Source organism: Scyliorhinus torazame, chromosome 2 (assembly GCF_047496885.1).
Source record: "Scyliorhinus torazame isolate Kashiwa2021f chromosome 2, sScyTor2.1, whole genome shotgun sequence".
Lineage (NCBI taxonomy): Eukaryota > Metazoa > Chordata > Chondrichthyes > Carcharhiniformes > Scyliorhinidae > Scyliorhinus > Scyliorhinus torazame.
The window spans coordinates 328593829-328612515 of NC_092708.1; the positions used below are offsets into that span (position 1 = coordinate 328593829).

Sequence of the window (18687 nt, forward strand, 5' to 3'; positions counted from 1 at the left end):
CGTGTCATGCGCCACCTAACCGATGGGTGGCTCAAGGGCCAATGCCCTCAATTCTATAATGTCAGAGATGATCTGGCGGTAGTAGACGGGGTTCTTCTAAAACTGGACCGCATTGTCATCCCGCATAGCATGCACCAGCTTGTCCTGGAACAACTACACGAGGGCCACCTTGGCGTGGAAAAGTGCCGCCGACGAGCCTGAGAGGCAGTGTACTGGCCCGGCATTAATGAGGACATATCCAGCACAGTGCCCAACTGCCCCACTTGTCAGCACTTCCAGCCGGCCCAACCACGTGAGACACTGCAGCCCCATGAGTTGGTCACGTCACCATGGACCAAGGTGGGCATCGACCTGTTCCATGTGCTGGGTAGAGACTATGTCCTGATCGTGGACTACTTTTCGAATTACCCAGAGGTGATACGGTTGCACAACCTCATCTCGTCTGCAGTCGTTCGTGCATGTAAAGAAACCTTTGCTCGACACGGCATCCCGCTCACGGTTATGTCGGACAATGGCCCCTGCTTCGCCAGCCAAGAATGGTCCAACTTTGCCAGGTGGTACAATTTTGCCCATGTGACGTCCAGTCCCCTGTATCCCCAATCCAACAGCAAAGCAGAGAAGGGAGTACATATCGTCAAATGGCTCCTATGCAAGGCTGCTGATGCTGGGCCTGCGTTCTACCTTGCCTTGCTGGCCTACTGCTCCGCCCCACTGTCCACTGGCTTGTCGCCAGCCCAGTTACTCATGAGTCGCACCCTGAGAACGACGGTGCCGTCCATCCATGTCCCAGACCTCGATCATGTTCCGGTCCTTCGCCGGATGCAGCTGTCTCGTGCACAGCACAAGACGGCTCATGACTCCCGTGCAGCTGATCTCCCTGCTCTGGCTCCAGATGATAACTTCCACGTCCATCTTCCGGAGGTGGCTGTTCTGCAACCGCTGTTGTCCTTCGGCAGGTGGCCCGCCGCTCATTCCTGGTTCGTCTACCGGATGGCTCTATTCTACGCCACAATCGACGCGCGCTTCGTCTCGTTTCACGCTCACCACGTGATCCTCCAGTGTCACCTCGCCCTCCTGCTGACCCTGCCACGGACTATGCAGAGCTCCCTGTCACTCTGCCTCCCCCTGACTTTGACGCAGTCCAGGCCGCTCCTGAACCGGCGGCTCTCGACCCACCCTTGAGGCGGTCAACCAGAATTCGTCGCCCACCTCAGAAACTAAATTTATGAACTTTTCGAATTTATGGACTCTTTGAATTGTTTCGTTGCTTTGTTTGATCGTTTCCCTGGTTTGTATATAGTGTTGATCTCGTTACTCTTGTTGCGTACTGCTTCTCTGCACCAGGCACCTTCCCATGTAAATAGCTTAGTTCTCATGTACATAGTCCTGTAAATATGTCTTCGCACCCCACACGTAGTTGGAACATTATCACCACACATTATTTATTGCCACACCCATACATTTTTTTATAAAAGTGGGGATGTCATAATATACACCAGTATATTATGGTGCAGACACACACACTGATGGACACACAGCAAGACCAATCAATACACACAACACCGCAGCCAATCACCAGTTAGAGCACACTCACTATAAAGACAGAGGGCATCGGTTTTCCCGCTCATTCGGGATGCAGCCTCTCAGAAGGACAGAGCTTACAGCACAGATCTTCACTATGTGCTGAGTGCATAGACTGGTTAGGATAGGCATAGTTCTTTAGTTTAATCTAACATCGTGTTAACCCACAGTGAAAGTATGTTCAACAGTTTCTAGCTTAATAAAATAGTGTTGTTCTATTTTAAGTGTTGGTAGCCTGTATGTGTTCCACGGATCCAAAGCACCCAACACATCAAATGTATGTGAAGAATTATAGATACATGGTAGGGCAGCTAAGAAAATACAGCAATCGGAAAAGGCTACTATTGAAAAGTCCACAAGATTCTGTGCGAAATCTGGGAACAAAAGTTAATTGGTGGACTTCTGGTGGCCATGGAGTAAGTGGTCCCTTATTTGGTAGCTCCCGCTCGTGGTAGGGGGGATTTGATCGGCAAAACAGGAGATTGGTGAGGTAGAGGAGTAGGATTCCCCACCAGTGTATGGAGGCATGGACCAGAAGTGGTCTGAAAAGGAGAGATCGTTGGTTAAAGAAGGGAGTGGAGTTTGCAACGCAGAGAATATGGCGGAGGGTCAGGGACCGCAACTGCCGGCCCAGTGGTCAACGGAGCAACTGGTGGCCTTTCTCCAGGAGAGCTTTGCTCAGCAAAGAAAAGAATACTGGATCCGATTAAGACAGGGATTGACCGGGTGGAGCAGAGATTGGAAGCCCAGGGCCAGGTGATTAAGAAGATGGAAGAGGTGATTGCTGAGCATGATGACCAGCTAACTGCGATGGCGGCGGAGATTGGGCTGTTGAAGGACCACCAGAAAAGGTGGCAAGAGAAAGTGGTGGATTTGGAGAACAGGTCGCGCAGGCAGAACCTGAGGATCGTTGGCCTCCTTTTGCTTATGAGGAAACCGCTGAGGAATGAGCTGCCGAGGGCGATAGTGGTACGATTGCACCGGTTCCTGAACAAGGAACAGATCTTGAGGTGGGCCAGGCAGACGAGGAGCTGCATATGGGAAGGCTGCGTATTTACCAGGACTTGGGTGCGAATCTGGCCAAAAGAAGGGTGAGTTTCAATAAGATGAAATCGGCCCTCTTTAAAAGGGGATGAAATTCGGCATGCTGTACCCAGCGCGTTTGTGGGTCACTTATGAGGGCCAGGAACTTTATTTTGGATCGCCAGGTGAGGCAATGAACCTTGTTAAGGACAGGGGACTGGCAAGTGAGTGATGACATTGAACGTCGAGGCGAGTAGCTGTGTTATTATGCTGCTAAATTTCTTTATCTTTTGGGGTTTTGTATATGTTGCTTTGTACTAGGTTTTGGGCCGTGGTTCAGTTTTGTATGCGGGTTAACTTTTTTCTTAATGGGGGATGGTGGATGGAATTTTCTTCTTTGTGTTTGTTGGGGATTGTAATGTTTGCATATACATGTGTGAATGGGGGGGGAGGGTGATCAGTGGGGGGTCATTGATGCCATGAGAGGGGGCTACCTTGCTAGCTGGGCGGGCTAGAGGAAGTGCAGTGGGGGGGCGAGTAGGTGATCAATTTGTTGAGGGGGTTTGGGATGGTTATTTTGTAATTGGGTGGAGAGGGGGAGGGAGGGGGGTATTGATCTGCCGACGGGAGGAAGTGGCGCATGAAGACAAATTGGAACTCTATGATGGTGGGCACCCGAGGGCGGGCCTGAGTAGGCATGGGCTGGAGGCTGGCCTAAGAAGGGTAATGGTTGATCAGCAGGGGGGTGCGGGTTGCCCCCCCGAATAGGCTGATCACATGAGAGGGCTGAATGGGCCGGTCAAGAGGGCTCGCATATTCGCGCATTTGAAGAGTTTGAAGGCGGACATGACAATGCTACAGGAGACACACCTGAGTGTAGTGGAGCAGACTAGGCTGAGGAAGGGGTGGGTCGAGCAGATATTTCATTCGGGGCTGGACTCTAAAATTAGGGGGTAGCGATCTTGATCAATAAGCGGGTGTCATTCGAAGTAGGGAGCATAGTGGCGGATTTGGGGGGTAGGTACTTTATGGTGAGTGGGCAACTGGACGGGATGCCGGTGGTATTAGTGAATATCTATGCACCAAACTGGGACGACGTGGAGTTTATGAGGCGGGTGCTGGGGAGGATTCCGGACCTGGATTCACATAGGCTGATCAGCGGGGACTTTAATACGGTTATAGACCCGAGGCTTGATCGGTCGAGTTTGAGGACAGGGAGGGTGCAGGCCGCGGCGAAGGAGCTAAAGGGGTTTATGGAACAGATGGGAGGGGTAGATCTGTGGAGGTTCAGTCAACCAAGGGCAAAGGAATTTTCTTTTTTCTCCCATGTACACAAAGTGTACTCCCGTATTGATTTTTCCGTTTTGGATAGGACCTTGCTGGTGGGGGTGGTGGATGCCGAGTATTCGGCGATTGTTGTGTCGGACCATGCCCCACACTGGGTGGATTTACGGGTGAGCAAGGAGGGGGGGCCAACGCCCGCAATGGAGATTGGATGTAGTACTGTTAGCGGATGAGGGAGTGTGCGGACGGGTGAGGGAGGCCATCCAGAATTATTTGGCGATAAATGACACGGGAGGTTTTGGCGGCAACAGTATGAGAGGCGCTGAAGGCAGTAGTTAGAGGGAGCTGATTTTGAAAGGGGCTCATAGAGAGAAGGTGGAGTGGGCAGAGATGGAGAGACTGGTTAGGGAGATACTCCAGGTGGATAGAAGATACTCGGAAGCCCCGGAGGCAGGACTGTTGAAGGAGCGGCAGAAGCTGCAGATGGAGTTTCGGCTGATAGCCACAGGGAAGGCGGTGGGGCAGTTGCAGAAGGCAAGAGGGGCGATATATGAGTATGGGGAGAAGGCCAGTAGGATGCTAGCACACCAGCTCAGAAAAAGGGTGGTGTCCAGGGAGATAGGAAGAGTGAAGGATAGAGGGGAGTAATACGGTCCTGGACCCAGCGGGGGTGAATGGGGTGTTCAGGGGATTTTTTAGTCGGTTGTATGAGTCAGACCAGCTGGGGTGGAGGGGATGAGGCAATTCTTGGAGGGTTTGGAGTGTCCGAAGGTAGAGGAAGGGTTGGTGGAGGGGCTGGGTGTCCCGATAGGGATTGTGGAAGTAGTAGAGGGATTGGAGGCCATGCAGTCGGGCAGGGCAGTGGGACCAGATGGTCACCAGTGGAATTTTATAAAATATTTTCTGGGGTGCTGGGTCCGTTGCTGGTGAGGGCATTTAATGAGACAAGGGAAAGGGTGTTCTTCCCCCAACAATGTCACAGGCTTCGATCTCGCTGATCTTGAAGCGGGAGAAGGACCCAGAACAATGCTGGTCATACAGACCAATCTCCCTACTCAATGTTGTCGCCAAATTGCTGGCCTCGAGAATAGAGGATTGTGTATCGGGGGTGATAGGGGAGGACCAGATGGGATTTGTCAAAGGCAGACAGTTAATGGCCAATGTCAGGAGGCTCTTGAATGTCATCGTGATGCCCTCCGAAGGGAGGGAGGTGGAGATAGTGGTCGCTATGGACACGGAGAAGTCCTTCAACCGGGTGGAGTGGGAGTATTTGTGGGAGGTCCATGGGGCGGTTTGTGTTTGGGCAGGGCTTCGTAGATTGGGTCCGGTTGCTGTACCAGGCGCCGGTGGCGAGTGTGTGGACGAACCAGTTGAGTTCGGACTATTTTAGACTACAGTGGGGGGGAGCACAGGGTCACGTTGTATGCGGATGACCTACTCCTGTATATTTCTGACCTGTTAGGGGGGGAAGGGAGAGATTATGCGGATCTTCGAGGAATTTGACCGGTTCTCGGGATATAAATTGAATATGGGGAAAAGTGAGGGTTTTGTGATCCAGGTGAGGGGGCAGGAGAGGAGACTGGGGGGGGTTGCCGTTTAAAGTGGTGGGAGGGAGTTTTGGATACTTGGGAATCCTGGTGGCACGGGGATGAGAGCAGCTACATCTGGCCCGGTTAGTTAAGCAAATGAAGGAGGACTTTCGGAGGTGGGACTTGCTCCCGTTGTCACTGGCGGGGAGGGTACAGACCGTAAAAATGACGGTTTTCCCGAGATTTTTGTTTGTTTTCCAGTGTCTTCCTATTCTTATACCAAAGGCCTTTTATTAAAATAAATTTAGAATACCCAATTCATTTTTTCCAAATAAGGGGCAATTTAGACTGGTCAATCCACCCACCCTGCACATCTTTTGGGTTGTGGGGCGAAAACCACGCAAACACGGGGAGAATGTGCAAACTCCACACGGACAGTGACCCCGAGCCGGGATCGAACCTGGGACCTCGGCGCCATGAGGCAGCAGGGCTAACCCACTGCGCCACCGTGCTGCCCTTGCTTTTTAAGCGGGTTAATGCGATGATTTCAGGGTTTGTATGGGCGGGTAAAACCTCCGTGGGGGAGGGGTCGGTGTGGGAGCGGATCGAGGCGGCATCATGTAGGGGCACAGGTTTAGGAGCACTGATAACGGCACCTCTGCCGTTCTCATGTGCCTGGTTCTCTCCAGCCCGGTGGTGGTGGCGGCTCTGAGAGTTTGGGGACTGTGGCGGAAGCATCTGGGAGTGGAGGGAGCGTTGATGGGGGCTCCAATTTGCGACAATCACCGGTTCAACCCGGGGAGGTTGGCTGGGGAGTCTCGGAGGTGGCAGAGAGCAGGCATTGAGAGACTGAGAGATCTGTTTATTGATGGGAGCTTTCCTTGTTTGGAGGATCTGGAGAAGTTTGAATTGCCGGTTGGGAATGGGTTTCGCTATCTGCAGGTGAAAATGAAATGAAATGAAAATAGCTTATTGTCACAAGTAGGCTTCAATTAAGTTACTGTGAAAAGCCCCTAGTCGCCACATTCTGGCGCCTGTTCGGGGAGGCTGTTACGGGAATTGAACCGTGCTGCTGGCCTGTCTTGGTCTGCTTTCAAAGCCAGCGATTTAGCTTGCGTAGGCAGGTTTTGACCTTTCCGCTTCTACCGCCACAGGGGACACAAACAAGGTAGTTTCAAAAATGGGAGTGGGGGAAGGAAAGGTCTCAGAAATTTATAAAGAACTCATGGAGTGGGAGGGAACCCAGATAGGGGAGGTAAAGCGCAAGTGGGAAGATGAGCTAGGTAAGGAGCTAGAGGCAGGTCTGTGGGAGGATGCACTGAGTCGAGTCAACACTTCCTCATCATGTGCAAGGTTCAGCCTGATACAATTCAAAGTGGTTCATCGGGCACACATGACGGTGGCCCGGATGAGCAAGTTTTTTGGGGTAGAGGACAGGTGTGTGAGGTGTGCAGGACGGCCCGCAAATCATGTCCACATGTTTTGGGCATGACCGAAGCTTCGGGGATTCTGGCAGGCATTTGCCGAGGTCATGTCCACGGTGCTAAAAACGAGGGTGGCGCCGAGTCCAGAGGTGGTGATCTTTGGAGTGTCGGAAGACCCGGGAGTCCAGGGGGCGAGAGAGCCCAACATTTTGGCTTTTGTCTCCTTGGTAGCTTGGAGACGGATCCTATTAGCGTGGAGGGACTCGAGCCCCCAAAATCAGGGGTATGGGTTAGCGATATGGCTGGGATTCTCAGGCTTGAGAAAATTAAGTTCGCCCTGAGAGAATCAATGTTAGGGTTCATCCGGAGGTGGCAGCCATTTATCGACTTCTTCGGAGAAAACTAAACTGTTAATAGATACAATAAGGGGGGGGTGTTAGTTTAGTTTAGTTCAGTTCAAATTAGGCGGGATCAGCTAGAGGCGATGAAAGGTCATGGGAATGGTGTGAATAAGTTATGATGGCAGGTTTTGGTTGTTGGTGGGGGGGGGGGGGGGTCACGCACCGAATTATGTTTACATTTGTATTTGTATTTTTTGTTGTTATAAAACCATAAATGCCTTAATAAAATGTTTGTTTTAAAAAAAAAGTTAATTGGTAAATAGAAGAAATGTGATTTTCTTCCCAAAACAATTTATAATAAAAGGTCTGTTAAATATCTTAGACAGTCATCCAGACTCAAAACGTTGAACAGGCATCGAGTATAAAAACTGGCAAGTCATGCTACGATTGTATAGAACCTTGGTAAAGCCACACTTGGAATATTGCGCACAATTCTGGTCACCACAGTACCAGTGGATGTGGAGGCTTTGGAGAGCGTGCAGAGGAGGTTTACCAGGATGTTGCCTGGCCTGGAGGGTGTAAGCTTTGTGGAGAGGCTGAATAGACTCGGACTGTTTTCATTAGGTTGAGGGGTGACCTGATAGAGGTCTGCAAGTTTATAAGGGACATGGATAGAGTGGATGGCCAGGCACTCTTTCACAGGGTAGAGGGATCAGTCACCAGGGGGCATACGTTTAAGGTCCATGGGGAAAAGTTTAGAGGAGATGTGCGAGACAGGCTTTTTACGCAGAGGGTGGTGAGTGCCTGGAACGCGTTCCCAGGGGAGGTTGTGGAAGCAGATACATTAACGGCATTCAAAAGGCATCTCGAGACACACATGGATAGGATTGGTATAGAGGGATACGGCACAAGGTGTGTTGAGTGTTTTGGCAAATGGTTGGTGTCATGACCAGTACAGGCTTGGAGGGCCGAAGGGCCTGTTCCTGTGCTGTATTGTTGTTTGTTCTTTGTTAGTTCCCTTTTCTCTCCACAGATGCTGTCAGACCTGCTGAGATTGTCCAGTATTGTCTGTGCTAAGTATCTATTGTTGTTTATGAAATTGTTATTTCAGCAATCTTAAAGTGTGTTTAAATATCTGTTGCTAATTTATGTTGATATTTTTCAGATACAATGCTTCACAATATTATGAAAATTTTCCAGAATTGAAAGGGGTGGTTGATCAGATCGCAGATGGATATTTTTCTCCAAACCAACCTGAACTTTTCAGAGATATTCTAAATATGCTTTTTCACCATGACAGGTATTTCCTTTTATACATCTTCAATGCCATCTCTTTCCTGTCTGGTTCTCCAAAAAATGAAAACTCAATTTGATCTACCCTGTAACCTCTCTTACTCATTCCCAGTTCTAGCAGCTTTTCCCCTTCTCCTTTCCGAACATGGTTTGGAGAAAATTACATTCAGCTTCATGATTCTCTTCCACCAAGCCCTGAAACTTTCTCGTGTTGGCACCTTATCTGTCCATATTTCTAATTTATTCTGGACTTGTAGTGTTTATTCCAGTCCTCACCGATGACTTTTGCCTGCTATCAGCTCCAGCTCTGCGGTGCAATTATTGCGCACGGTAAAAGGGCGGCACGGTAGCTCAGTGGGTAGCACTGTTGCTTCACAGCTCGAGTCCCAGGTTCAATTCCCGGCTTGGATCTCTGTCTGTATGGAGTCTGCACGTTCTCCCTGTGTCTGCGTGGGTTTCCTCCGGTTTCCTCCCACAAGTTCCAAAAGATGTGCTGTTAGGTAATTTGGCTGTACTGAATTCTCCCTCTGTGTACCCGAACAGGTGCTGGAATGTGGCGACTAGGGGCTTTTCACAGTAACTTCATTGCAGTGTTAATGTGACAAAACATAAATTTCTTTACCCGTCAGTCTGGCCTCAATAAAAGTTGAGATGGATTTGCAGGTACAGCATTAGTTATTTTATTTGACTTGCAAGTCTGTCTCAACTCACAGTAGTACAGAACACATCCTGTCTTCTGCACTCCCGGAATCGAGTGAGTCTGTAGAACAAAGAAGTCTCTACTGATACAATCAAATGGCATCAAGTTTCACATACACGATTCCCATAGGTCATCCTATACCCCTCCTGACCTGGCCATACATCCTAATTGGCTCACTTCCAATCCCTTCTTCTGGCCCCCTATTACCCAGCATCCTTTTCCCCTCCGTAGCTGGACACACCTCCTCCTTGCTTTGCCATGCGTTCTGAAATCCTTTGTCTGTGAACTCACCAAAGTGAGACTGGCCTATCTCTACATTACAGTAACTAATATCTCTAAAACAATTATTTTATATCACATTCGTCAAATGTATGCCTACTTGTGACAATAAAGAATATTATTATTGTCCCACCAGTTCTCATAGTTCTATTTGTTTATTTTCTCATTAATAAAACAATCACAGTGTTGAAGTCTTCTGCGACAATTGTCTTCCAATGGGTCGAGTTCCAACTGGACCGACCTTGGAAATAGAAATTGGCATGTATAAAAGTCTCTGCTGTGGAGAGTGGGGTCTATTATAGTTTTGTTTCTTCTGTATTTCACATTGTGCACATGTGGAAACCTGAACTACCCTGGGCCTTTGATTTGAAACACCATGTGCCCATATGAGGTTGTTGTGCTTAAGTGAAAGAACTTAGCTGCTTTTGCTGTGGTGAGGAACTGTCAATCATAGCAAGAGTGTTTATAAACATTGTGGTGAGCATCAAAGCAGGGTACTTGAGGTGCACTCCAGCGTGAAGGGAAAGATAGATCGACAATCCGCCAAACTGTCTCTGGAATAATAAATTGTCAATCACTGGCTAATGCAATGTATTGCTGTGTGAAATTGCATGGAAAATGTGCATTTCAAAGATTGTCAAGGGATTTGAAGCCCTTTAAAATGTACTTGACTTTCGAGGAAGAAAGTAACACTTGTAACAGCTGCTGCTTTAAACACTATAGTCTGAGGCAGCAGATGTTAGGGAAGAGTAAATGAAAATGCAGTGATTTTTCATTCTACTGCCTGGACAGCTCTTCAGATTTCAGCAGGGGGGACTAATGATGGTCTCTGGGGGTATCTGTGTGGAGGTTCTGGTGGGCATCTCTGTTGGGGGTCTCTGTGTGGGGGGCCGGGTCATCCTCATGCATGTGTGCTGTGGAGGGGTGGTCCATTATTCCCGTGGTGGTGGAGAGGATGCCACTACTTGTCAGGGGAGGGACCATGATTTGCATTTGGGGGGATGGGGGCCTTCCGATGGACTTTGGGGGGGCACCTCAGTTATGCACTGACTCCTTTGTCCCACCCCGATGTCCACCGCATCAGGGCCACGCTTGTGCAAGCTTGCACCAAAGCCCACCTGGAGGATTTCCCGCTTGGGGGTGGGGGGGGTGGGGGGGGTGTTGGTGCATAACATGGGAGTGGAGACTCAGACTTCCAGCCCGGTAATGAAATGTAAATGGACACAAATAACCGATTTGCATCTTCCTGCCAGCACAGGGCAGGTAGTGCACTGAAGCATCACAGCAGACGCCAAATTTGTTTTTTCCTCGATGCTCCGTTCTCTATCCAATCAGGAATCACGACACTAGTGTTGAGCAATGGAGAATCCACCCCAGAGTAAATAAGAAGAAGATGGTCAGTGATGAAGACTGCCTTTGTGTTAATGCATTTACCTATACACTTAACTAGGCAGAAATTTGCACTAGACTTCTCGGATGCAAAATGAATTTTTATTGGTATCTATTGATCTACAAAATCAAAATGTTCTCAATTCAGGTCCCCGCAGAAGGCTTTACTTGAGATGATTATACTTAGTAATTTACAAACGACTTGGAATTCAAAATACAGTAATGGTTTCTTTGCTCGAAGCAAACAGCTGCGCAGGTTAGAAGTAGAATGGAAAATATGAAAATATGAAACGAAGATAGTAGATAGCTTCTAGGCAAAAAGTAGAAGATGATTCATGAATAGAATAGAATAATAGCTTAACACCACTACTTTTAAGGAATTTGTTATGCGTCTAAGTCAACCTATTCCTGCCCCTGTAACATGCTGATTGGTTTGGATGAGTCTTCATTACGTTTGATTTGATAATTAGGTTGTCAGTCTTCCAAATGCAACATTAGTTTAGAATTATCAGCCATGTTGCTTCTGTAAATTCTTTAGTGGGCATTGGTATGCAAAATCTGTTCTTATCGAGGGCTGGCATGTGGGTTATACAAAGCACGTTCTTGAATAATGGTCAAACACTTCTTTTGGACCAAGGATAATCCATATATGACAAAAGAAGTGTTCATATGGATTCTAGTGTTAGCCAGATTTGAAACAAATGTTGCTGATGCTTTTCGTTTGCAAACTGTTGCAAATGCTGTGTTTTGCCTTGACTTCTTTCTGCAAGCTATGTATTTTGTAAACTGATGTTAAATTTGCACTGATTTGCAGTGTCATGATGGAATCAATTTTAAAATGACTTTTCAACTGAGCTTTTTAAATCTATAATCAAAGGATCATGAATTAGCCTTTTTACCTATGAGAAATAGTTGGTTTCCTTCAGTCAGTAACCAAAGGACACAGATTTCAGGTGAATGACAAAAGTGAAAGCAACAGGGCAGCACGGTGACGCAGTGGGTTAGCACTGCGGCCTCACGGCGCCGAGGTCCCAGGTTCAATCCCGGCTCTGGGTCACTGTCCGTGTGGAGTTTGCACATTCTCTTCGTGTTTGAGTGGGTTTTGCCCCCACAACCCAAAAATGTGCAAGCTAGGTGGATTGGCCATGCTAAATTGCCCTTTAATTGGAAAAAATGAATTGGGTACTCTAAATTTTTTTTTAAAAGTGAAAGCAACAAGGGACAACTTGTGATCTGGAAACAGCATCAAAGAACTCCAAAATATGCATTATTTGCTGACACTGGGATTTAAGACCATAGTCAGCCCTCCCTAAAAGAGCGATAGAAATGGTTTCAATATTAACATTCAAAAGAGAATTGGATAAATGCTTGAAGAAAAGCATTTTACAAGAGCTATGAGATAAAAGGTTAGTGGGTTTAATTGGGCAGCACTACCAAAGAGCCAGCACATGCACAATGACCCGAATGGCCTTCTGTGCAGTATCATTCTATGATCCTAACATATGACACCCAAGATTGTGTCACAGCCTGAAACTGAGTAAAGCATTACTTTGTGGATAATTTATAGCATACTCACTATCTTAAAGTTTTCTGAAAATTGATTATAATTAATGACAGGTGCCATGTGAGAGTACCTTTAAGAAATGGATGTTTAAGCAGTGTACCTTTAAGAAAACAGTGATGTCAGAGAGTGGGTGGAGCTGAGCTCAGTTCAGCCATTTTGAAGTTTCAGTTTGAAAAAGAGCTTGGGTGTGTGTCTGTGTTTTGCAGTGAGCTGGATCTGATGTGATCTCTGCCATGAAAGACTATCTCTGGATCATTTGGGTGATTTAAACTCATAATAGTAAAGTCTTTAACCTGATGTGTTTCTGTTTAAAGGTGTTAAGTCTCATTGATGTTGAAAGGGATAACTAAAGGATTATTTAGTGTTGTAATATTTTCGGGATTATCTTTGAATTAAGGGGTGTTAAGAGATCCAATGTTTATTTAAGATGTTAAGTTGAGTCCATGGAATAAACATTACCAGAAGACCATAAGACATAGGAGCGGAAGTAAGGCCATTCGGCCCATCGAGTCCACTCCGCCATTCAATCATGGCTGATTTCAACTCCATTTACCCGCTCTCTCTCCATAGCCCTTAATTCCTCGAGAAATCAAGAATTTATCAACTTCTGTCTTAAAGACACTCAACGTCCCGGCCTCGACCGCCCTCTGTGGCAATGAATTCCACAGACCCACCACTCTCTGGCTGAAGAAATTTCTCCTCATCTCTGTTCTAAAGTGACTCCCTTTTATTCTAAGGCTGTGCCCCCGGGTCCTAGTCTCCCCTGCTAATGGATTGTGTTTGTGTTTAACATTGTTTTGTGTTTAAAAACCCACGTGGCCATAATTGTAATATCGCACCTGGAGAACAAGCCGCGTGCTTCAAAAGCAACAATCTATTAAAGGGAGAGGTTGGTTGAACTCCATGATACATTTTGGGGTTCTGAAGACGCCTCGCCCATAACAATTGGGGGCTCGTCCGGTATAAAAGTCTATCTATTGGATTGGCTTTTGTGAACTTAAAGACAGTGAAGGATTGTTGCTTTTCTGGTGTGGAATTTTAGTTTACGTGGGGAGAGTGTTGTGAACAATGGCTCTTTCGGAGGCTCAGAAGTTTTTGGGGTTGGACACGGTGACACGTGATACCTTATGGACAGAGAGTAAAGACAGACTGTTAGGTTTGGCAAACGCATTGCAGTTAACACTGCCTAGCAAAATACGAAAAATGAGGTACTTAACGCGGTATCTGCGCATTTACGTTTGCCTGTGATACATTCTGACTCATTAGATATGGCAAAGCTCCAGTTGCAGATTAAGCAATTTGAACATGAAAAAGAATTAAAGCGGCTTGAATATGCAATGAACGAAAAAGAAAGAGATAGAAATAGAGAGGAAAAAGAAAAGGAGAGAGAAGAAAGAAACAAAGAGATAGAGAGGAAAGGGAAAAAGAGAGAGAGTTTGAGCTTCGGAAAATGGCTCTGAAACATGAAAATCAGTTAAAATTGGCGGACTCAAAGGGACATGTACAGTTGGAGGAGATGGATGAGGATAATGAGACAGAGCGTCATAGTCAAAGACGTGGTGGGGATCTATTTAAATATGTCCAAGCATTGCCAAGGTCTGACGAGAAGGAGGTAGACACCTTTTTCATTTCATTTGAGAAGGTAGCTAAACAAATGCAATGGCCACAGGACATGGGTATTACTGATTCAAGCAAAGCTGGTAGGTAGGGCTAGTGAAGTGTTTGCATCACTACCGGAGGAGGTATCTGGAACATATGAGGAGGTGAAGAAATCCATCTTAAGTGCATATGAGCTAGTGCCTGAAGCTTGCAGGCAAAGGTTTAGAAATTGAAGGAAAGAATTTGGTCAAACATACATGGAGTTTGAGAGGCTCAAACAGAATAATTTTGAGAGGTGGATAAGGGCTTTGAAAATAGACCAAACGTATGAAGCTCTCAGAGAAATTATACTTGTGGAGGAGTTTAAAAATTCAATTCCTGATGTAGTGAGACTCATGTGGAAGGACAGAGGGTTAAAACTGCGAGATTAGCAGCGGAAATGGCAGATGATTATGAATTAGTTCATAAATCAAAGATTGGTTTCCGACATCAGTTTCAGCCGGTGAGGGATAGAAACTGGGGACATGAGAAATACTCAAGTGGTAAAGGTAAAGGTGATCTGGTGGGAGACAATAAAGAGAGTGTACCTCAGATTAAAAAATAAATCCAGGAGGGTGGAAAAGAAATGAATAGTTTCAAATGTTTTCACTGTAATAAACTAGGCCATGTAAAGTCAGTGTTGGTGGTTGAAGAAAAGCACTGGAAAGGCTGATGTGGTAAAACAGGATAAGACAGTGGAATTTGTTAGAGTGGTAAAGGAAAGTCCAAGGGAAACGAAGGAGGTGCAAACGATTGTGCAGCCTGTTCAAGAAGTAATTGTTAAGAAGGTGCCAGATGTCTTGAAAGAATTTACTTGTGTGGGTAAAGTTTACTCATGTGTATCAGGAGGAGCAGGTAAAGAAGTCACAATTTTAAGAGATACAGGGGCTAGTCAATCTTTAATGGTAAGAGATGAGGAATTATGTAGTTTGGGAAGAATGTTGCCAGAAAAGGTGGTGATATGTGGAATTCAGGGTGAGAGGAGTAGCATTCCATTATATAAGGTAAAGTTGGAAAGTCCAGTGAAAAGTGGTGAAATGGTAGTAGGAATAATAGATAAACTATCTTGTCCAGGAATACAGTTTATCTTGGGTAATGATATAGCTGGATCGCAGGTCGAAGTGATGCCTACTGTGGTTGATAAGCCAGTGGAAAATAAGACAACTGAAGGGTTGAAGGACGAATATCCTGGGATTTTTCCAGATTGTGTAGTAACAAGGTCGCAAAGTCACAGGTTAAGACAAGAGGAGAAATCAAAGAGTGAAGTTGAAGTGCAATTATCAGAAACGATTTCTGATCAGATGGTTGAAAAAGAACAAGAACAGGTGGAGGATGAGGCGGATATTTTTAGTTCAGGAAAATTGGCGGAGTTACAACAGAAAGTGTAGAAATAAAACGGATATATCAGAAAGCATATAGGGCAGAGGAATCTGAGAGTCTACCAAAGTGTTATTACCGTAAAAGTGATGTCTTGATGAGAAAATGGAGACCTATACATATGCAGGCGGATGAAAAGTAGGCAGAAGTTCATCAAGTAGTATTGCCGGTAGGATATAGAAAGGAGGTGTTGCGAGTTGCACATGAGGTACCAGTGGGAGGTCATTTGGGAATAAGGAAAACTCAAGCTAAAATCCAGAAACATTTTTATTGGCCTGGACTACATAAAGATGTAGTTAAATTTTGTCAATCATGTCACACATGTCAAGTGATAGGGAAACCTCAAGCAGTGATAAAACCAGCGCCCTTAATACCGATTCCAGCATTTGAGGAACCTTTTACGAGGGTCCTAATTGATTCTGTAGGCCTGCTTCCTAAAACAAAAAGTGTGAATCAATATCTTTTGACTATAACGGATGTGTCTACTAGGCTTCCAGAGGCCATTCCAGTACGTAATATTACAGCTAAAAGGATTATGGAAGAGTTACTTAAATTCTTTACTAGATATGGACGACCCACAGAAATACAATCAGATCAAGGATCAAATTTTACCTCAAGGTTATTCAAAGAAGTTATGGATAGCTTCGGAATAAAACAATTTAAATCAACTGCGTACCATCCAGAATCGCAGGGAGCGTTAGAAAGGTGGCATCAGACATTAAACGCAATGTTGAGGGCGTATTGTCAATATTATCCAGAGGATTGGGATAAATGAATCCCATTCGTATTGTTTGCAATTAGGGATGCACCGAATGAGTCAACCAAATTTAGTCCTATTGAATTAATTTTTGGTCATGAGTTAAGAGGACCACTTAAATTGATTAAGGAAAAATTGGTGAGTGAGAAATCGGAAATTACACTGTTGGATTAAGTGTCAAATTTTAGGGAACGATTAAATAGAGCAGGTGAATTGGCTAGACAACATTTGAAAGTTGCACAAAATGTGATGAAACGGGTAGCGGACAAGAAATCCAAAGTTCGTAGTTATGCCAGTGGGGATAAAGTTTTAGTGTTGTTACCAGTGGTAGGGGAGCCTTTAAAAGCGAGGTTTTGTGGACCGTATCAGATTGAAAGGAAATTAAGTGAGGTGAATTATGTGGTAAAAACACCAGATAGAAGGAAGACTCACCGAGTGTGTCATGTGAATATGCTTAAAAGGTACTTTGAAAGGGAAGGAGAGAAAAAGGAGGTTTTAATGATTCTAACTCAAAGTGACGAACCAAATCCAGATGACTGTGAATTTGACATACCTCAAATTAAATTGGAAAATGAGGATGTTCTTAAAAATTGGGATGAATTGTTAAGTTACCTTCCAGAGGAAAAACAAACTGACCTGAAAGAGTTATTGATATTACATGGGCAAGTTTGTAAAGATAAATTGGGAAGTACTAAAATGGCTATACATGATGTAGATGTGGGAAATGCTGTTACTATCAAACAACATCCATATAGACTTAACCCTTTAAAATTGGCACAGGTTAACAAAGAGATTGAGAGTATGCTTAAAAATGGCATACTTGAAGTGGGTTGCAGCCAATGGAGCTCACCCATAGTGATGGTACCTAAATCAGACGGCACCCAACGGTTGTGTGTGGGCTATAGAACAGTGAATGCAGTTACAAGAACGGACTCTTACCCCTATCCCACATTTGAAGGATTGCATTGAGAAAGTGGGGTAATCTGCTTTTATTTCCAACTTCCAGACATGGAAAGAACATTTAAAACATCGTATGGAATTCTTCGATCGACTTCAGGAGGCGGGTTTGGTGATGAACCTAGCCAAAAGTGAATTTGGAGAAGCCCGAATCACTTACCTCGTGGAATTTCCGATACCCTTAAGACGAAGGGAAATAATGCGATTTCTTAGCATGAGTGGATTTGATCGAACATTTGTGCAAAGGTTTTGTAGTGTGATTACTCCACTGATGGACTTGCTAAAGAAACGTAAAAAATGTCAATGGACAGCGGACTTTCAACCGGCATTTGACTGCCCGAAAGCTGTGGTAACCAATGCTCCTGTATTGGAGAATTGCAAGGGACTCTGTGGTCAGATTGAACTAAAGTATCTGAATCTAAAGAGAAATGCCGAGGCGTAGAGGAATGGATGGATCGTGCAGAGACCTTCTAGTGCAAAGAGACTTTATCGAGAAGGATTTCGGTTGGAGGAAGAAGAACAAAGAAAAATGGACTATATTATTATGCCTGTTTGCGTGGTTTATTTTTTTGTGAAACGAAAAAGTATTTTTACTGTGTGCATTTCTTAGTCGATGGTGCAAAAGTGAAAAATGAAACCGTCTTGAAGTTGATGGTTTATTTTTTTTTCTTGGGGGGAGGTGTCATGTGAGAGTACCTTTAAGAAATGGATGTTTAATTAATGTACCTTTAAGAAAACAGTGATGTCAGAGAGTGGATAGAGCTGAGCTCAGTTCAGCCATTTTGAAGTTTCAGCTTGAAAAGAGCTTGGGTGTGTGTCTGTGTTTTGCAGTGAGCTGGATCTGCTGTGATCTCTGCCATGAAAGACTATCTCTGGATCATTTGGGTGATTTTAAACTCATAATAGTAAAGTCTTTAACCTGATGTGTTTCTGTTTAAAGGTGTTAAGTCTCATGGATGTTGAAAGGGATAACTGAAGGATTATTTAGTGTTGTAATATTTTCGGGGTTATCTTTGAAGTAAGGGGTGTTAAGAGATCCAATGTTTATTTAAGAGGTTAAGTTGAGTTCATGGAATAAACATTGTTTTGTGTTTAAAAACCCACGTGTCCATAATTGTAATATCACACCTGGAGAACAAGCCTCGTGCTTCAAAAGCAACAATCCATTAAAGGGAGAGGTTGGTTGAAATCCATGATACATTTTGGGGTTCTGAAAACGCCTCGCCCATAACACAGGTTAAAGGCATAACACTAATTATAACTGAAACCTCAATTAAAAAGTTGTTTTGGATTCTATTTAGACAACAGAGCCCCGAAATTCCTAGTAGCTGCAGCAGCACTAGAATTAGGACAGGGTTGGGGGCGGCACGGCGGTGCAGTGGTTAACACTGCTACCTCACGGCGCCAAGGCCCCGGGTTCGATCCCGGCCCAGGACACTGTATGGAGTTTGCATATTCTCCCCGTGTCTGCATGGGTCTCACCCCCACAATCCAAAAAAATGTGCAATGTTGGTGGATTGGTCATGCTAAATTGCCCCTTAATTGAAAAAA

General features: G+C 45.4%; 1 protein-coding gene across 1 annotated transcript in view; it reads left to right on the top strand.

The window, feature by feature from the left end:
* The window catches only part of pygl (phosphorylase, glycogen, liver), a 291143-nt gene that overhangs the window by 243438 nt on the left and 29018 nt on the right, over positions 1-18687 (top strand). The window contains exon 18 of the mRNA XM_072489775.1: positions 8348-8482. Within this exon, the coding sequence (XP_072345876.1) occupies positions 8348-8482 (135 nt within the window). The remainder of the gene's footprint in view (positions 1-8347; positions 8483-18687) is intronic.